The sequence below is a fragment of the Pimephales promelas genome, chromosome 1 (assembly GCF_988280905.1).
Source record: "Pimephales promelas chromosome 1, fPimPro1.hap1.1, whole genome shotgun sequence".
NCBI classification, from domain to species: domain Eukaryota; kingdom Metazoa; phylum Chordata; class Actinopteri; order Cypriniformes; family Leuciscidae; genus Pimephales; species Pimephales promelas.
Window position 1 is genome coordinate 30,258,607 of NC_142769.1, and position 21,704 is coordinate 30,280,310.

Here is a 21,704-nt window from a genome sequence, read left to right on the forward strand (position 1 = left end):
TCTTTACTTGAAGATGATTGTGTGTTAAGTGTCTGTGACTTACTTTCACTTTTATTTGCGATGTTTGCACGTTGGCTTGATGAATAGATGCTCATATCTGACTATAACATGACATATAGCCTATATAACACGCTCTCAATCGTTTATTTTTTAGCATTTTTGGGAGGAGTAAAATATGTGGTTTCAACAACCAGATTGCGTTTACACCTAGTAATTATCTGAACACAATGCGAGCCAGACTACCTCCAGATGTAGTCAGGTAGATCCGATCACAATCCGATCACAACGCATAACCTTGCATTAACATGCGTTTTTTATTATCCGGATAACTTATCTTGATACAGATTGCATTTTAATACCAGGTGTAAATGGGGTCTCAGACAGCACGTCCTATGAGTATAAAACTAAGTTCTCTTTCACATCTTATTGTGCTGCAACAGTCACATACACACAAGGTGTTAAATTCAAAAACACACAAAGTTCACATAAATAGTCGGTTATGTCTGTGAATGTAAACAACAGAGGGTAACAAAATATCGCATGTGAATATTAGTTCTACCAGAAAGACTCGGAAGATAAAATGATGTAACAAAGCATCCATTTATTGACAGCCCAGCAGGCAATTATTTGCAAAGTTCTTTGGCGTAGACCCCGTCCATAGATCGTAATCCGAGGGTAGTGGATCAGCATTTCCTGCCTGAAGACGAAGGCAGGGGCGCAGCTGACCCCCCGGGGAAGTATAGACAGGACCATCCTGGTGGTGGTGGGGAGGGTGGAGGTTGTTGTCGCATCGGCATCTGCGAACTCAAACATACCGATCTTTTATACAACAAGAATAAGAACGTGATTGGATAACCTGAAGGTAACACGTGACGCGGTAATTAAGTCTTCCTGGCAGAACTTATGCTAAAGCTTTCATATCAGTGTATTGGCGAAAGCAGCGTGATATTTAGTACCTACTGATATTAATCAAACAGCAATAGGAAAAATCACTCACTGCCCTTGATTGAATAACTTTAGTAGCTTACATTATTAGATACAGTTCTTACTTGAATGCTGCTGTTATGCTCACTCAGCAGGGAGGGGTCTATGCTTACAGGCCTTTATCCCACTTCCGTGTCTGAAAAGTGGAAGCTTCAAATAGGAGTGTCAACTCCTACAGCTTCAAACAACTTCTTCAGCAGCCTGTATCAATGGCTGTGCCCATAGTATGGGATTGTTTTGATTTGTGTAAAATTCCCAAAACTTAGGCCTGTGTTATGTTAAACTTCTAGTAGAAGACACCAACCTCAGTTTACAATGATTAATTGGGTACTGTGAAACAAAGAAAAAAGGTGTTTCAATATTCTAACGCATATAAGGGAACGCACAAGCCATACTGTGTAAGCGCAGTACTTCAGATTCTGATCACCTTATTTTATTGCATAACTGCAAGAAATAAAATTTGGGGGGATTAAATTAAAGGTTTGGGGAAAATTATTAAACGATAATGTTTAAATTGTTTCATGCACTTACTTTAAAGGGGTCATGAACTGGCTATGAACTTTTATATTGTTGTCTGAGGTCAACTTATAACGTTCGCTTGGTTTTTACATTAAAAAACATCAAAATGAAGAAGTAATAGGCTATTTTCTAGCCCAGTTTTGAGCCCAGCTTTGCACTGAACACTTGGAAGTAAACACCTGTGAGTGGATAACAGTTTTGCATATTATGAGTTTCACTCTCGATCCGGTTTGTCAATGTCATCAGGAGGTAGGCAGGCCTATGTTATTTAGCTATGCGTGTAATGCGCGAATTGGTGGGCGGGGCTAAACCCGGCCTTGTTGAAGTAGGCGTTGATCTTCTTCTGCGGGGTGGTGTTTTATCCTCTTTGACGTCATAGTTCCCCACTTTGAAAAACGAGTCGTTTGCTGAGCCTGGTGTCAATAAAAGCTTTTATTGCACTAACAAGGACGTTTTCAGTTCTGAAACTTACAGGAAATTCTTATAATATGATGACCTCTTAGATGTCAAAAGCTCAAGGAAAATTTGATTCCCTTTAAGATCAAATGAAAGTTGTTTAAATAAAGGAATATTTCCACCCCAGATACATTTATCATTGTAAATGAGTCATTCTGTGTTTGAGTGCAATGTTCGGATAGCATTGTACTGTGTAGACAATAAGTGATATATTGCAAAAATAACATTAAAAATCGAATTAAATCAGTCCGATGATTCCTCTGGCAGTAACTTGAGCTGTGTGCTACTCATGACAGGGGTTAACGCGTCTGAAGATCACGGCTCACTGAAAGTGTTGTTACACAATAAAAGAAAAGATGACCTAAATAGTAAGGTGTCATGTAAGTCTAAACAAACAGTTTTAAATATTGACGTTTATTGTTAAGTTTAACTAAATTAGTTTACTTTTCTTCTTAAAACTGGCATCCATCTATTGACAATAATGCAGGTGGAAATTTCTTTACGCTAATCGAAGCAGGATTGGCAGTCATGGGTGGGGCCTGTTTAATGTGACATCACATTGCATAGAAACGGAACGGCTAATTTTGTGACACTGCTTATGATTTATGGGGATTAATAAAAGGAGCGAGTGTATTTTTTATCAAAATAGGGTGGTTGTGTGGTGTACACACACACTGCCGTGCCGACACACATTTATGTTCAAACTGTTGGCCAATTTTCCATTGGCTTTTGGATTATTGCAGAAAACAAGCTCTGACCTGCAAAAGTTCAGGATTCTTACACATTTTATTCATCGTGATAATCAAAAAAACACATTTTCCTGAACGTTTATGTTAGAGTAGTTTGTAAGAGCTTGATTATAAACACAATGAGACTGTAAAAGCAGACTAGTAAGTAGATGAGTTTACCTGCTCAGTGCGATTCATCCAACAACCTTAACCGCTTGTTTGCCTTTTGTAAGACAAGTTAAAGCTTGGGGTATTACTGATGCATTTTATGTTGTAAGACATGAAAGTATCTTGAGCTTGTTAATCTCACTTTATTTCAGGCATTTAACCAAGGGTGATGAAATCGGAAGTGCTAAAATGCTAGCTTGTTTCTGGGGTTTGGCCTACAAAAATATCTAATCTGATACATTTTAGTATTGTCTATAATTTAAGAATTCTAAAGAAATTTTAGAGCTGGGAAGAGTCATTGCAGACAGCAATCTGTTCACCTTCATTATCATAAAGGATTATATCAACATGTGAGCTTATGAAAACACTAACATATAGACTGTTGCATGAGTGTATTATGTGGTAATGAAGCTACTTTGAGTAGAGGGTGGTATTGTAAAAACTGCTTTGGGAGTAGAGGCATTGTAAATGTTTAGTAAAATTGATCAGGTTTGAGTGCAATTATTGGACAGAGAACGAGGAAGGGTATGTCAAATGTTCCCTATCTCTGAAGAGTCTGAACACTAATAATGCAGGATTAATTGGACAGATTACATCTACTTTCTGCTGGTTTGTAAGATTCATTGTATTCATTTTTAAATATTATTTTGCTTAAATATCAGATCAGTGACTGGTGCAGCTACAGATAGAGGATGCCAGTCTGTAGATGAGTTAGAAGCTTTGTGTGTGTGGAGTGCCCATCTGGTAGTCTCTTCCTTCATTCCGATGAGAAGAGAGTGATGATCTGTGGCAGAGACAGAGACTGATTCTTTGAGACGTACGTACTGAGAACAAAAATATAACAGCTCAAACAAACCAGAGAAAGCAGGAAGTGAGTAAATTTGCACTGGCATCAACTAATTCAACTCCAAAAGACGTTATAAGACTGAGACAGACCACTTGTACATGTATGAATGGAGGAAAACAGATATGGTGGCTATAGTCCCACTTTACAGTTTTTGACGGGGGCTTCGCAACTCAACATGTAGCTGTTAAATGAGCCAATCGCCTCTTAGTTTACTGCTTGTTCCTTAGCTGAACCAGTCAAAAAAAAAAAAAAAAACCTTTTTGTGTTGATTTTAAAAGTAAAAGTTGTTAGAGCTGTATTTCTTTGGCTGGAAATAGCTTCCTAGGGGGCATTACGAATATGGCGGCCGCCAAGTGAAATGACTTGCCTTCAAGGGACTTTAGCCTTTCCTCAATATAGGCTTACGTTCTTATCTATTCTTGTGGACTTGTGAAACAACATCACTCGCTGCTCAAGTCAAGTGTTTCAATTAAAAGTTCTCATTAGCCAAGTATAGTGCAAATCCCCGGATGTGTTCTTGATCAGATCCTTTTATCGAGGATGCATCGAGAGGTGGCTTGTGCGGACTTGAGTCAGCCAGGTATCCCAGAATGCATCTCGCACCAACCAGAAAGCGTCAATAGCAGAGGATAAATAACCGTGTAATATAAAAATATTACCGTTATTGTGTCACAAAATTTAGTTTTAAGAGTTTTTCAGGCGAGAATGTGGTTGTAGAATGTAAAGCTCAAGTCTGTGGATTATTGATAAAGATAGCACCCATTCACATTTATTCATTTTAGCTGACCCTTTTATCTAAAGCGACTTACAATTGCTATATATGTCAGAGGTCGCACACCTCTGGAGCAACTAGGGGTTAAGTGTCTTGCTCAGGGACACATTGGTGTCTCACAGTGGATTCGAACCCGGGTCTCTCACACCAAAGGCATGTGTCTTATCCACTACGCCATCACCACCCCATTTGAAAATTTAGCGTTTTTTGCGTTCACTGGGTGCATAAGCGCTCATTAACCCTGCCTGGAACAGCCATACCTCAGCTAGTCCTTCTGAAGTTTGCCGCTGGCTCTGATGTCTCTGTAGTGGTTAAACATGAGAAATTATTCGTCTTGTATATGTCTAACGAGCAGTCTTTGGTCTCATGAATCTAACATTTGGGGTGGCAGTGGCTCAGTGGTTCATGTAGATTGTCTACAAACCGAAAGGTTGGTGGTTCAATCCCCGGTTCCAACTGACCAAGTGTCGAGGTGTCCATGAGCAAGACACCCAACCCCAGCTGCTCCCGACGAGCTGGATGGCGCCTTGCATGGTCGACACCGCCATCGGTGTGTGAATGTGAGGCAAAATGTAAAGCTCTTCAGTCCACTTACCATTCACCATCATTTGTTCCCGAGCAAATCGTTTTGGCTGACTTTGTACTGAATTGTTTGGTGGTCTTTATTTCTTATTTTTATAGTTTCTTATAGACCATTTTGCAAGATGTAAACAACACTGGTCCAGAAACACTTCCTGTTTCAGTTTGTAACTGTTTTCTTTATTTCACATGTAAAGAAAACATCTTAAAGATGTTTGTTTAACTTTTTGATTTAGTTTTGTATGTTCTGTTGGTTGTATTTTATCCCAGCTTTTGTGTAGTGTTAAAAAACTGAAACAGGAAGTGCTTCTAGACCAGTGTTGTTTACATCTTGCAAAATGGTCTATACCTTTTTACTTATATTTTTGTAATTGCTATTATTGATCATTAAAACTGACATTTAACAAAGGGGCAGGGTTGTTCTGTCAAATATCATTTTATTACCGTGAAGATAATCAGAGTACATATTCACATATTGCCTAAAAAGCATATATTCATATTTTTAAAATGTAAACAAAAAGAGATAGGATTGTGGTTTATATTTGTTTTGTTATAAATATACATGCAGTGAAGAAAATCAATGTACGCATTGCCTGAACCACATTTGTGTAGCTATTAATGTTTAATGAAACGAGGCAGAGTGGTGTTTTATAACATATTTAATTTTATTGTTGCTTGAAATATACATACTGAGATAACCGCAGAGTCCAGAGCGAGTTGAGTGACACTATTGTAGAATTACCGGACTACTACCAAGGAGGCAACTCCGAACTTTGCGTACTTGGTGTTAAGAAACGCCTCATGTCTCTGTAAATGTGGTTTCAAGACATTGTGCTAGGAACTTAGGTTCTTGCTGTATAGGGGAAACTTTTTCACAGAAGCAATTTGTAGTTGTCAATTTCAGGAAGCTTGATTGAAAAAATCCTCAAATCATTTACTCACTCTCATGTGGTTCCAAGCTTGCCTGTACAGTGAAAGTATATGGGGTTCAATAATGCTTAAAAAACTTATTTCTTCCACAGAGGAAAAATAAGTCACACAGGTTTTTGGAGTCACATGAGGGTGAGTAAATGATGACAGTAAAAGTTTCATTTTTGCGGTGAATTATCCCTTTGAGTGTTTAATTTTAATTGCTTTCTTTTTTAGTAAGCTTCCGATTTCTGTACAAAATTTTGGATTGAATATGCAATCTTTGCATTCAGCCCAAATCTTTATCCACAAAGCTTGCACTTAAAATATTCCTGCTGACATCTTTTTTTCAATATTGCTATGATGTAGATTTGTCACACTCTGAAGCGCTACTGTGCGTAAATGTGTGTGTGCTCCAGTGCTTACCATCCTCTCTTGTCTATTCCAGCTCCACCCCCCACTCTGCCAGTTGGATGGTGTTCAAGACGGCAGACGTTGGGAAGGTATAGAATAAACCATTGTCTTTAGGGGGTGCACACATTCTGACACAGCTGTGATGGTCTGCTTGATGGCGTTTCATTGACTAGCTGTTTTCCAGAACTACACTTAGTACTATTACTCAAATTAAAGATCAGCAGCATAGCTACACAGTTCTGAAGAGGAGAGAAGGAAACAGTTAATGCATGCGTCAGCATCATTTCCTCCCAAAGAAGAATGACAGCAGGAGAAAACAGTATTGTGTATGTGCAAAAGAGTGCTGTTCAGTTTGATCTGTGGTGTTCAGGCAGGATTTTGATGAGAGTAGTTCTGATTGAATCAGTACACAGAGAGATATTCTGCGAACACTGAGCAGATTTACACACACTCGCACAAGCACACTAACAGATCTGTCATGGCATGGTCGTGCACACTGCACTGTGAGACCGCAAAAAAGCTCTTTTACCTCTTTTTTTAATATATATATAGTCAGTCTTTCAACAACATCTCAATTAATGAAGGAATATCTGCTCTCTTCTGTTTATTTGCCAGGCAGCTGTGTTGGGTTTTGGGAAGAAGAGATCGATTATGGAACTACAAAATTTACAGGAAGCACTCAAAGTGGAAATCCAGATCCATCAGGTATCCCTACCGCCCTCCCCGCACACCATAGGCATAGGGATTGAGTGTGTAATTGTTGCAGATGCAGTACCCTCGACGTCCTCTAGAGGCCGTCCTGCATCGACATGTGTCACCCACTCCTAAGAGTGCTAAAACTTTCTTCTCTTTCTTGCAGAAACTCGTGAGCCAGATGAAGCAAGATCCACAGGTGCGTTTCCCTCACTGAACATGTCCCTCACTTACGTTACTGTTTGATCGATACGCTCTCATATATCGGCCACTGGACTAGTGTATTAGGGAGGAGTGTGTGTGTTCTTTGTACAGAATGCAGATCTGAAGCTGCAGCTCCGTGACCTGCAGGCCAAGATCACAGCGCTGAGTGAGCGGCAGGTGAGAGCGGCTCTCTGAGAGAACACCTGCTGCCATATCAGTGTTCTCTACGAACGTACACATGTCTTGATGAGTTCAATTTCTTTGGGTCTGAAAGTCTTTACCTCCTTGTGTGTCCTGAGAAAAAAAAAAAAATAGGCGATCGTGTTTGGTTATGAAACCTGTTACATCATGGCATTGTTTTGTGTTGTACTGTGCTGAACATTTGTGGTGTGATTTGTGCATGTGGTTTTGTGTTGCCAAAGGAACTCTTTGCCAACACACAAACATGCGCAAATCTATTCTCCCCCTTTTCTTTGACATTTCTGTAGCTGATGATTAATGTCTGGGGATGATCATGTGGCGTACTGTTGTTCGATTGAGCTAACTGTACAGAACTCGAAGTTCTGTGGAGGAGATGGAGAAAGATGTGTTGTAGATTGCTGGCAGTGGCAGCAGAGATGAATTTTAATTAGCATCTTAATGCCTTTTAAAGTAACAGAATAAAGCAGCCGCCACCAACAGGGGGGAAAACCCACCTGACATCATCTCTCCTTCTGGAATAAGTCGGCCCTCTCAGAGCTTCAGAAATGTATCAGCCTGCAGCACTATTTAATAAAGTGTGCAGCCTTCCTCGCTCAAACACATTCGGTGTCCGGTGGAATTCTCCCAGATCTAGGAGTATGTGAGTCTAACAGATGGTGGAGGAAGCCTGTTAAAGCTATAATCAGCGAGAGGACTGTGCTGAGGGGTTGTGTAATGTAACTTTCACTATGTCTTCACTGGTTACAGAATTCAACACATACTCGGTTGAACACAAACAAGCTGTATTGCACATTTGTAGCCTGCATTAAGGAAAGTCTTAATGCGGTAAACTTTTGATATCTTCCTCCTTCTGTCTTCTCTTTATGATTGTTATGGATCCATACTCTTTTAATGTTGCTTTGTGTACACGTGGTCATGTGTGTATGTCTGTGCAAAGTTTTTGATGCTGAACTGTAACACAAACAGTGAATGGCTTCAAATGAATTGCATTCAGAGTACTCGAGGAATGATCATGTCATTTAGAATCACATTGTGTTTTCTCACTGTAATTTCTCATTTGCACAGTTATAACAGCTCAATAAGTGTGCAAGTATGTTTGTTTATTATCAGCTAGAACTTTTATTTTACATTGCTGTACATTTACTTAAGACTTCCATTTTTATTTCATGTTCATCATCATGTAAGTTACTAAAGAACCTGCCACACATCACTAAAGCATTTCTATTTTAAAATTGTGCTTAAGAGTATTTTGGGTTATTATGCAAATGTAGGTGTGTTCTTATGAATGCTAATGATCGGATGGATGTATCATAAGTTTAAACATGATCATTTCACTCTTTAAATGTGAATGTCTTTGTCACTGGCAGCACCAAATGGAGTATAATTAATGGCATTTCCTAACAAGTCTGCTATCTGTCATAGTTTAGACTCTTAAAAGGATAGGTCAGCCAAAAATGATTTATTTAAAACAATCCTTTACCTGTATGACTTACTTTCGATTGCAGAATACAATTTGTTTTAAATAATTTTTCAACTGTTTTTGTTCATACAATAAAAGTAAGTCAATAAGGTGAAACCACATGAAGTATTAGAAGTATATAGAAGGGAGTATTTCAACAGAAAAAAACACATTTACTACTTGAGAACAAAAACGCAGTCAGAAACTCAAAAAAATATTATCCTTAATATTACAAAAACAGAAACATTTTAAATTAGGATATCCGTATAATAATACATTAATCTATAATACTTACATTTCTTACTTCAATATATCTGTCGTTAATTATTTGAAAAAGCAAATGTAGTGATAGTCCTTTCAGCTGTAAACTGGACGTGGCTCGCTAATTTGCTAAATGTTTCATGCTGTAATGCCATAATCCGGTTTCTTAAAACAATTTAAAGATATTTTTGAAGGTGGATTACTGTTGGCCCCCTGCCTGAGAGAGAAAGAGACATAGAGAGAGTGAAGTTTAGGTTTAGGGATTCCATGTTCTCATTTGCTGTCAGTGCAAATGGGCCAAAATCCAACACGTCAACAGCAAGCAGAAAGCAGAGAGCATGAGTGAGAGAGACTTCAGTGCAGGTATGAGTGACGGAACACACAAAAAATGAACAGGCACTTGTTCTCTCTTTCTCCCTCAGAAAAAGGTTGTGGAGCAGTTAAGGAGAGATTTACTGGTGAAACAGGAAGATATGAAGCTGCAGACGCTGCAAGCGGATGGGCAAACGTCTACCTTGCTCATCACACAGACGCCTCTGCCTGCTGCCAGCCCCACTACTCCACAGGTAATCCACAGGCTGCGTCAAGGAACTTCTTTAAAGACAAAGCCTTGTCTTTGCTGAACATTTAACGGATTAGTTCACCAAAAACTAAAAACATATTTTTCACAAAAACACAAAAGGGATAAAGGCCTGGGCTGTCAAGTGCCAATATTGCAACAAAAACACCCTAAAAGTGTTGTAAAAATTTTATATAATTCTGAAATTGTTAGTATTCTGTCACTTTTATGTGCGATTAGGGTAATCATTGAGGCTTTCAGGTCACAACAGCACCATAAAAGTGATATTTATACTCTACATATACATTATCACAGTGGCATTTTACATTATAAGGAGATGAGTGGCAGATCATTAAGTTCAGTAAGAAGAACTTGCCTATAAAAGAAAAAAATATATGATTTTTCCAACGGTGTGTGTGTGTGTTTGTGACCCCGTAGAGCTCGGTGTCTCCTGTCATTCCTTCAAAGACTCTACCTCTGGTACTGAGAGCTGCCACCCCCTCCTCACCTATCATCATGACACCAGCACCTACTATCACCGTGGTGACAACCCTAGGCAACACACTCCTTGCGGGCCCTCCTAGCTCAGATCCTCAAAAATCCCCAGTAAACTTCCAGCCGGTCATCCAACCGACCAATCAGGGAGCAGAGCCAGTACGAGTCATATCCAATAGCACCATTGTTGTAAGTATTTCTCAAAGCTGTTTTGAGTCTCTTGTTACAGAACAAGAAGAGTTTTGTTTTCTTATTCCCTCTTGTTTTGCAAACTGCATATGAAGTGGGAAGAAATTTCAGGCTGTCTGATTAAATTTAGACCCCAAGAGCTCAGGCTTGGTTCTTTAGGTTTTAGACACTATTATTCTATTACATCTGTGGCTTAAATGGTTAAAGGTACTTGTTGTAGGATGTATGTTGGACAGGTTAGTTAAGTAAGGGTGTCTAAATGGGCGGTCTTGTCACAGGTGCAAGCTGCTTCCCAAACAATCAAAGTTCCTCAATTTGTCCCACCAACCAGACAGACAACTCGACCAGCCACTCTACCGCAGGTTTGTTTCCATAGAAACCCTTCACACCCTAATGCTTGGCTGGGCTAGTGAAAAACCCTAAGTGCTAAGTGTTACTGTATATCTATGTGTCTTGGTTGTTTTTTTGTTTGTTTTTTTAAATGCTGGTGTTACTTTTGTGTGTGATATTTTCTTCTTGCCCCATCTTGTTTTCTTGCTCTGGATTTAATTTCTATGTGCTTGCATAGTTGTGACATTTGCAATTCCTGCTTTGGCTGTTGCTTTTGACCCTACAGTAAAGTGATCCTTATCCCTGATTTCTCTCCAGCAGTATTCTGTGCTATTCTCTGTGGTATATGTTATGTGTGTACAAATATGCTAGGGTTGGTAGGTATAACCAAAATCACATAGCGGTATAGCCTATACTACTATTGAAATGTTTTGGGCTGGTAAGATAAGGTCCCTTATGCTCACCGAGACTATATACAGTATATATTTGGTCATAATACAGTAAAAACAGTAATTATCGTCAAATATTATTCGTTTCAAATAACTGTTTTTTACTTAAGTGTATTTTAAAATAGAATTTATTCCTTTGATGGCAAAGCTGAGTTTTCGTCAGCAATTCCAGTCTTCAGTGTCACAAGATCCATGAAATATTTCAAATGTACTGATTTGGCGCTCAATTTTTTTAAATTATTATTATTATATCAGTGTTGAAAATAGTTGTGCTGCTTAATATTATTGTGGAAAAGACAAGCATTTATTTGAAATATAAATATTTTGTAACATTATAAATGTCTTTAATGTCGCTTTTGACCAATTTATTGTGTTCTTGCTGAATAAAAGCGTTCAAACACATCTTACTGACCCCAAACTTTTGGTAGTGTATATCATAATATATTTGTTTAGCTGAAAAAGATATATCAATTCAGCGAATTACATCCTTTCCAAATTAAAGGTACTGCATTTTAATTTACTTTCTCTTCATTTTATTTTTTATTATTTTCTCTCTTTATTCAGAATTTGATGGATGAAAACCAGGAGATAAGCTTATGCAAAATAAAACATTAAAACATTATTTTATTGTAACTTATTATATTATACAATAATAGTAAATAAGTAGACAACTTTTATTTGCATTGGAGTGGAGCTGGTGTTAGTGGTGTTGTGTAATAGTAAGGAACATATTTGTGGTTTGTTGTATACTAGAGTCTAAAAGTGAAAGTCTGTTGCTGTTAAACCGCTGAGTTGGGCATCACTTTCCTGATAGTCATTTTTTTTCACTACTTTGTTCCACCTTTTATTTCTCCATTTATTCCACAAATAATTGTCTTTTTTTCCCTGTGTGAGCAGGTCAGGCCAAAACCCCCAGCGTCTTTGTCTCCAGCTGCTGGTCAGATCTCTGTGCAAACCTTGCAGTCACCGGTGTTACTGAGCACTGCCCTCCCTTCCTCTGGTCACGTCCAGCAGATGCGTATCCTCAATGGCCTGCCCTGCCCCAACAGCTCTAACAACACAAGCATCCTGATCTCCCCATCTACACACATGCCACCGTCAGTGCAGACATGCACGCAGCAGTTACCTCACAACAGACCGAGCTCTGACAATACGGTGAGGGAAATTTCATACTTTATGCATTTAAGTTTCCTATTAACCCTTGTGTGGTGTTCATATTTTTGATGATGTTTTATAAACAAGGTTCGGGAGGAGCACGTTCAAATCAATCATTCCAATCAACTCGTCACCAAACAATTACATGTCTACCCTATCAGCACGAGAGGAAGCATATATAAATATCCAATGTCAACTCATCTAACATTCCTTGACAGTTTCAGCATCCCTCCACCACCCAGCACGCCAAATATGCATTTATTCTTTCTGACTTATTTGTAAGTGCGAACTCGTGAATTATTCAGCCAGTGTTCGTGGGTCTGGTGGACCCGCTGCATTTTTGGGTTTCTAATTCAACACAATCAAACAATTTGATGTTAAAATACTCAACAGATGTTTCCTTCATCTCAATTACAAGCAATACACATTGAAGAATTAATGACAGAGGGTAAAATGTGCGGGACTGGTAGAGCAGGCGGTAGGCGTGCATGAATTTTGCAGCAATGTTGTGACCTTTTGTGGGAACGTCAGGTGCAGAAACACAAAATTCCCACTCTCACACACACATAATGACACGAGGAGGACAGAGTAAAAGTACACAGGACCTACAGTTTCCACACCTTTATTAACCTCGGGTCCAGTGGACTCGAACATCTTGTGTGTAATGTAAATGTGAAGGGGGGAATGTTGAAAATGTGTTCTGATATATATTCTTCACATTAAACGAGCCAAGGCCAATGAGTCTGAGTTTGTAAAAATAATTAATTGTATCATTTTTCTTTTGAGAAAAAAATGAAAATGGGTCCAACAGACCCGAACACCACACAAGGGTTAAACATTAATTACATGGAAAGTTTCTTTAAGGAAAGTCAGTTCACTCAGCCATATTGGTCCATCTCCTTCTAATACTGTCTAGGTGCACTATCATTCAAACGTTTATCTCAAAAGACAATATGAAAGACAAATGACGATTTATATTTCAAAGAAAGGCAGTTCTTTTAAAATGTATATTCATCAAATAATCTTGAAACAAATGTGTCATGGTTTCCACAAACATATAAGCAACACAACTGTTTTCAACATTGATAATAAGTGAAAAAATGAAAGCGACATGTGAAGTCCAAGTATGGTAACCCATACTCGGAATTTATCCTTTGCATTTAACCCGTCCAAGTTAGTGCACACACATTAGGAGTAGTGAACACACACTCTCTGCAAACCATGATACACACCCGAAGCAGTGGGCAGCTTCGGGTGCATATCATGGTTTACTGTGGTGCCCAGCAGGGAGCGATTGGGGTTAGGTGCCTAGCTCAAGGGCACCTCAGTCATTTACTGCCGGTACTGGAATTAAACCAGCAACCTTTGGGTTACCAGTCAGACTCACTAACCATAAGCCCATGACTGAAATGTTTATTGAAAGCACTAAATCAACATATTAGAATGATTTCTAAATGATCATGTGACTCTGAAACCTGGAGTAATGGCTGTGGAAAAGTCAGCTTTGCATCACAGAAATAACTTACGTTTTAAAATATATTACATAATATGATATGTATATTACTTTGTTTCTTCTTAGATACCCGCAGTAGAATATGCGACAGAGCCAAAGACTTCATTGCTCATCTCTCCAGACACGCCTACACACACTTCTCCTCCACTGTCCTTACATACACCATCTTCACCTGTTTCCACCAACACACACACTCCTTCCTCCAAACATCAGGAGAGCCCTCTGGTAAAGTACTTTTATGTTTATAATGAAGATAATGATGAGTATGATGATGTAAATTATGATCATTACTGAGATAAGGACACGCATTCTTTCCACAGAAACTGGCCTTCATGTTGTCTCTGGGACTGGTCACGCGCGACTATTTAGAAGGTCAGGAGAATGAAATGTGTGTGTGCATGTTTGTGTGCGTGAATGAATGTGTATTGACCTTTTCCACTTTGTTTGTGTAGAGATTCAGAGCAGGCGTCAGGAGCGCAAGAGACGCACAACAGCAAATCCAATATATAGCGGAGCCATGTTTGAACCAGAGGTACAAACATACACATGCAATTAAATGAGCTGTTCAATGCAAACAGATTGGAGATATCTGATGGAATGAACCGTGCTTGTGTGTGTGTTTCAGCGGAAAAAAAGTTCAGTGTCGTATCTGAGTTCCATAAACCAATCCAGCAGGAAGAGAGGTGAGTTCAGCCAATCACACTTTCTCTCTGTGCCTATATTAGATACTCAGTGTGGCTTATTGAGGAGAAGTTTGTGATTGCTGTTTTAGTACTGATAATTTCTCCAAAATGTATTTGCAAATGGATAACAAAGCAGTCACAATTGCAAAGCAGCGATATGAAAAAAAAAAACCCATCTGGAATTACCTGTGTAATTCTAATCCATCTAAATTAACTGTGTTTACTTCTTTTCTGTGTTACCTGGTCTGAGAAATTCACATTTATTTGTCAGCAAAACTTTTGAAATCTCCAGAGCTTTTGTGAAAACAACAGATTATACTTTTGCGCTTTTGTATCCCCGCCCTTGGACTGTTGGGTCGACAGAGGGCTATTAACAAAACATTGTAAGCTCTGATAAACTTTTACTCTTCTTGCACCCGGGAACTATACAAGTCGACACCATTATGACTAAAAGTTTGCTAAGAACTAAAGCAAGGCACTATTTGACTCGGGTAAGCATATCCATAGCAGACAGCAACATGCCCAATGCATTATTGGCATTGAAATCACCTAGAACACCCTAGAAAGTACATAGAAACACAAAAAAAAATATTTAGAAGGCTTAAGCAACTGCATTACATTAGTATTTTCTTAAGAAAATATAAAAATTTGGTTTGAAATGTTTCAGGTTGAAAACTAAATGTAAACAAGCTTTTCACAACACTGGTTAGATATTATCCATATCTGTGAAGTGTGACTTAACATCCACTGTGAATTGTCTAATTTTATAGCGGTAAAAATCTGTAGCCAGTCATTATTCAGTGCTTTAAGCCCTTTTTCTACACCTCTCATCCTGAACTGATCCACTCTTCTTTACTCCCATCAGTCAGACTCTCTCGGTCTCACACAAGCACACATTCAGCAGTAATGACTGTTTGATTATGTAATGTGCTTACAGGCACTCTGCTGTGGAGTGGCCCTGGAGTGTATGTGTGAGGCAGGAAGAAATGACCCTGCAGTGTGTTAAGTGGGATAATGACTGTCTTCAGGCTGCTGTAAAAGTGTATACATTAGTAAAAGACTCAAGACTATGTTCTCAGCCTTAAAAGTTTTCAAATAAGGCAAGTTGTGCACATCTTAAAGGTGTGACAAAACCGCATCATTAGTGTTCCATTTGAACTTGTATTGAAAAGACTAGACTACAAAAACACAACATTACAGTTTGCCAAAGATTATAATTTTTTTGATACTTTTTTGATAGTTCTTCAAAAACAGCTTTCACTGTTGCAAATTAAAGGAATAGTTCAAATGAAGTGTTATCATTACTCACCTGTTCTAAACCTGTATGACTTTCTGCTGTGGAACATGATAGAAGATATTTTAAAATGGTTTCAATTCTTTTTGTTATAATGGAAAGTCCTCAGGGTCCTGAACAGCATTGGACCCCATTGACTTTCATTGCATAGACAAAAAAACACTGTGACATTTTAGATGTTCCTTGAGGCAAATATCTGTCAGAAAGTGTAGTAGGTGAGCATTCAAGTGATTGAGGACAGAATCAAAATAACTCGCAGTAAAGCCAATATAAGTCTTTTTGATAAACAAAGACTGTTCCTGTGTCATATAAAAACTGTAGGCTATATATTTGGTTGGAAAGCCGTGTTGGATCTTAAAGGGATAGTTCACTTTGAAATTAATTTTTGATATGTTTTAGCTTACCTCAAGGGCATCCAAGATATAGGTGTCTTAGTTTCCACAGTATTTTCAATTTTGACATTTTCCGTTCAAACCGTTGTTGTCTGTCAGTCATAATGCAGTTTTAGGGGGTTCACCTCAAAAAGCATGCACAGAGAAGTCCAAATTAAACATCATTTAATGACTCGTGAATGTAAGTACACATTGATGGCCTAAGACACAAAACGAGCGGTTTGTGTGAGAAAACGAACAGTATTTGTATCTTTTTAACTCTTGTTAACAGCCGTCGAACTGATCTGAATCAGATGTCCAACTGAACCGAACTGAACCGTCTCCAGACGTTACGCCGGAAGTGATCTCTCGCTCGGTCTACGTCACGCATTGTTTACACGGAGTTTTACCTTTCACTAAACATATTTAGATATACGGGAAATCGCAATGGAAGACGATTTTGATATATCTAAATATGTTTAGTAAAAGGTAAAACTTCCGAAATCTCTGTGTAAACAATGCGTGACGTAGACGCGTGACAGATCAATTCCGCCGTAAATTCTGGAGACGGTTCAGATCGGTTCAGTTGAACATCTGATTCAGATCAGTTCGATGGCTGTTAACAAGAGGTAAAAACTATATAAATACTGTTCGTTTTCTCACACAACTCGCTCGTTTCGTGAGTCATTAAATCATGTTTAATTTTGACTTCTCTGTGCATGCTCTTTGAGGTGGACCCCCTAAAACTGCATTATATGACTGACAGACAACAATGGTTTGACCAAAAAATGTCAAAATTAAAAAAAAATGTGGAAACAAAGACACCTACATCTTGGATGCCCTTGAGGTAAGCTAAAACACATCAAAAATTAATTTCAAAGTGAACTATCCCTTTTAAATTGATCTTGAACACATTTGGGACCAAGGCCAAATATATATATTTATATATATATGAATGACGTTGAAACTTTGTGACCATGTGTAATGTAAAGATTCTATTAGTTCTTGTTGGTAAAAGACATGCTCTGTCGATTTGCTCTGTTAATGTCCAGTGCACACATAAATGTGCATAATCTGTTGATTTATGACGTTAAATACGTCTTAACATTTGACAGCATCTGTGTTAGCTGTTGATGAAAAGCTTCTTGATGCCTGGATAAGCTTTTTTAAATCGTTACCCTCTGATCCTTCTTTGTTGTTGGCATTTCTTATCCCCATCTGCCTAAATGTAATGCCTTCTGCCTTTATCAGCTTATTTGAGGCCAGCTTTTGGAGAATGTGTTGTTACCCAGCATGCAGTGCTTCCTTTTGTAATCTAATGATGCTCTCTCCCTCCCAACCACCATCACACCACCCCCACCTGCTCCTTCCTGCTACCCTAGCCAATGAGGACAGCTTGTCAGAGGTATGCTACACCAATGTTTTGTCTTCCTTTTCTTTTCTTTTCTTTTTGTGTTTTGTTTGTCCTTTATTTCATCTCACCCAGGTCGCCTTTCTAAAAACTGCCGTATTGTGGAGCGGGGGCCCCTCCCCCCAACCACCAGCAGCCATCATTCTACCTTCCCAGACCTACAGCGGCCCACCGCGGGCAGCCCATTCTCCCCTGCCCTCTCACTCACCCTTCCATCACATTCACCCTCACCCAGCCCCAGCTCAGCAGGGGATGTAAGTAGCTGTGATAGTCCACTACCGTTACTGAGACACAATTCAGACTTCCCCATCACTGTGTTCACCATGCTCACCAGTGACAGCTAGTGGTAGCGGAGGTGAATTAAGAGTCTCCGGTAACTGAGAAACATTTATATTAGAGATTCATTGCCATTCACTCTCGTTCTTGTAATTCATTACATTTCTTTTTTTTTTTTGTCCCATGCCATGACATGCAGGTTATATTCTTCCGATTTAGAAACTTTTAATATGAATGGCTGTGTAATTGCTATGTAAAATCTATTAAAATAGAGGCAAAGAGCCGTTTACCCTGGATCCACCAAAAATATTCTTTTTTTAAAAACGAGCACAATTTAGAAAGGAAAAAAGCCCCTTTCACAACAAGCCTGGTAAATTGCCGTAAAATGACCAGAACAACTTTTTCACGTGCTGTTCACACTTTTTACTGGTAAGATACCATTTGCATATCAGTACCATTAAACTGTCATGTTAGTCATTGGAAATGACACCTTTGATTCATCCACCTGGATGAGAAGCACTTTAGTGTCATTTTAGTTACATTTTGTTTTACTTCTGAGTGACCGGTGCAAGGAGATGATCACACAGAACGTGGTTCTGCTCTTAAATACACGAGGATACTGCAGTCACTATAGTACTAGGACATTCAGAGAATAGAAGAAGCCAGGGTCTCGAGTGCGAGATGTGGCGCAATGGTCAGATGTTTGTGTAGTGCATTTTTATGTCGAAAAGCAATTAAAAGCAGCAGAACTTACTGTAAACAGCTCCGATAGAGCTTTATGATTGGCCCAAAGCAGACTTCTTATGTCAGCATGTTCTAACTTTGTACGTTCTCATACCGGTAATCTTTATTATTTGTTCACACACAGCATCATACTGGTAATTTGCTGGTATTGTTACAACTTCTCATAAAGGAGAGAGGGGCTAATAAGTATCAGGTTTGGATTGATGAGTCAGTATTTGACAGCTGATGTCATAAGATGGAGTGGGCAGCGTCTCATATTTGATTCTTGCTCACATATAAATCATCTGCTCAGGACCCCTGATTTGATCCAGGGCTACACAACCTTGGTAATATTCACCAATATTCACTCTAAGTACACCGAAAACCATAAATTTGCGTCAAGACTGCTCAACTTTTTAAGTTTAGGTAGCCTCATGTCTTGCCCCTTCATTTGTTTTCACTACTATGCATTCATTTTCACATTCATTTCACATTCACATTCATTCATTTTAATACAGTTGTGTACTTCAGTACCATTCAGTACATGTTTTCTTTAGATTCTGCAGAAGGAAGATGCCATTGAGTGGCCAGGGACTCTTGCTATTGTCCATTCCTACATCTCTTATAAAGCAGGTGAGAAGTTTTACATACAACTGATGATACCTTGAACAGTCAAACTGCATGACACAGAATGTGAACGAAACCACACACAAGCCACGTTCAGTGACACTGCTGATGTGTTATCTGGTCCGCCCATGTATTCGGGCTGGGCAGAAAAATGCAAGTCTTCCTCTGTGTCGAAATCCTTAGACATGTTTGCGAAGATTGTTTTGCTTACAGCGTGCGTCTCCCTTAGATTGTAAACAAAGCTCGGGCGTACCAGATAACACGTCAGCCTTACGTCACTGAACGCGGATTGACAACAGATCCGGAAGAGAATACAATGCTGAATAAAGTCGTAGTTTTTGTTATTTTTAGACCAAAATGTATTTTAAATATAAAACTTTATATCAATAAAACAACTCTGATGAACTGTAATAAAGTGTGCGCTCTACCTTTCATTACTGCCGTGACCAGTATTGATCTGTAGACTGTAAGCTGGATCACAAACACAACAGTTGGTATTGATTGATCCATCTTCGAGTAACAGCTTTGTACGGACCCTCGTTCACAAAGCAGTCTGGTTTAAAATGATTTGTGCAAACATAAATGCACTTAGGTAGATTGGGGGGCGCATTCCCTTCAAAAACAAAAGTAATCCACTGCGTTTTCAGCAGCTCAGATGTTGGGAGTAAATGACGACTGCGGTGTACATTCATCCAACAACAACACACCTCAATCGCATAGAAGACATTCTTGTGTACAGCTGCTCTGGCTTCGAAAAACAATGGTGGTGTGTGTTCAGCTCACTCAGGGCGGGTCTATGCTAATACGACAGTGTCAGTCAAAAGTTGTGGGTGGGGCTTGTGCAAAAAGACGTCACATTGCCCCGAATCTAAAAACAGCTTGTTCGGAGACTGTCTGCTTATGATTTATGTGCATTAAAAAAGTGTGCATTTTTATTTTTATCATTATAGGGTGGTTTGTACACACTGCCAACACACATTTACTGTATTTTCAATGTAAAAGTGAATTTTGCATGATAGTCCTTTTAAAATAATGTAGAATCATTAAGAATTAACATGATGATAACATGACGGACCAAGAGCATATTTATTTATAAATTAACATTATACCAAAATGGACAAATGTGTGAAAAAGATATATCTGACCTGCTCCCTGACCCCCTGGATATCACTGTGTCGCTCCACAATCATGGTTGGTCTGTCTTGCAAAGTTTCTACAGAGTTGTTAAAAAACTCCTGTGGGGGGAAATGAATGGGATGTTTACTTCCAGAACCCGACTTGTGCCTTCTGTTGAGATTTACGTATAAACTAATTTCCCCGCAGCTAAAGAGGGCGAGAAAGATCGTTTGAAGACATGGAGCACAGAGCTGCGGCAGGAGAGAGAGACACTAGAAGACCAAGTCGGACATCTCAGCAACTCTATAACGGTGAGAGAATCCTTAAGTTCATATCCTCCACTTTTCCTCTGCGCGATGAGTCATACCTCTGAAATTACAATCTACAATCTAAATGTGATGTTAATTCATCCCGTCCCGGCCCATGGTGCCGCCCACTAATGTGATTGACTATTGTCTATTGTGTTTACCCTTATACGGTTTCAAATTGTAACAGTAGCAAACCTACAAGAGTGGCCAGGTCATATATTTTGCACTTTAATATTCAAAGTCTTACAGTACTAAGTGGTATACTCAATAATGTGGTGTACTAAATAAACCCGCAAACCTGCTTTTGGTATTAAAAAAAGAAATTGCATGCAAATGTGTATTTACAGTATATACAGTATATTTTTAAATAAAATGAACAGATCAGAATCAGGTGGATTTTCCACAGCTTACATTGTCGGGAGTTTTTTGTCAACTGACATTTCTTTGAAAGATATTTTTCCAGTGTTTCATGAGCAGAACAATCCGAAAACACATTAAATAACAGTACAGCCCATTGAAGAGATGCAAGTCTATCCCTCACAGCCTCGCTTTCATTCTCGTTGAAAATCAAAGATGGCGCTGCCGTGAATAAGGCGTATAGGCTGCTGTCCCACTTCTAACTGACACACAACTGATTACTTTCACCTTAGATATAACCTGTGTTTATGTAAACCCTGTGTGTATTTGACAGTATTTCCACAATCAGACGCAATTTAGACAAAGTCCCAGGTGGTGTTTGACAGGTTTTTAGTGTGTGCACGCCGCACGCTCAGTGTGTACGTGCACAGAAAAATAAAACGTTTGTCAGAACAGCACGTGTTTGAAATGTTTAACTGGCAAGGCTTTAAAGCAAATGCAAATAATAAACTTTTGTGATTTGAGAATAAGTGCGTTGTCCCATGAGTAACTCTACATGTGATGCGAATGTACGTTGAGTTAGAGGTCATGGTCAGGGTCTATGCTCAGACCATAGTTTGGGGGCCCCCCAGTGGCGGTGGGGCCCTAAGCAGC

The 21,704-nt window shown here is 39.0% G+C and overlaps 1 protein-coding gene across 1 annotated transcript in view; it reads left to right on the forward strand.

The window, feature by feature from the left end:
• Nucleotides 1-21,704, forward strand: part of phf21aa (PHD finger protein 21Aa) — a 28,041-nt gene that overhangs the window by 2,861 nt on the left and 3,476 nt on the right. Inside the window, 17 exon segments of the mRNA XM_089129457.1 lie at nt 6,411-6,465; nt 6,992-7,081; nt 7,236-7,268; nt 7,385-7,450; nt 9,617-9,760; nt 10,192-10,437; nt 10,716-10,799; nt 12,114-12,371; nt 13,951-14,109; nt 14,205-14,256; nt 14,337-14,416; nt 14,510-14,567; nt 17,615-17,669; nt 17,671-17,716; nt 17,718-17,897; nt 19,200-19,275; nt 20,593-20,696. Coding sequence (XP_088985583.1) covers nt 6,411-6,465; nt 6,992-7,081; nt 7,236-7,268; nt 7,385-7,450; nt 9,617-9,760; nt 10,192-10,437; nt 10,716-10,799; nt 12,114-12,371; nt 13,951-14,109; nt 14,205-14,256; nt 14,337-14,416; nt 14,510-14,567; nt 17,615-17,669; nt 17,671-17,716; nt 17,718-17,897; nt 19,200-19,275; nt 20,593-20,696 — 1,786 coding nt within the window.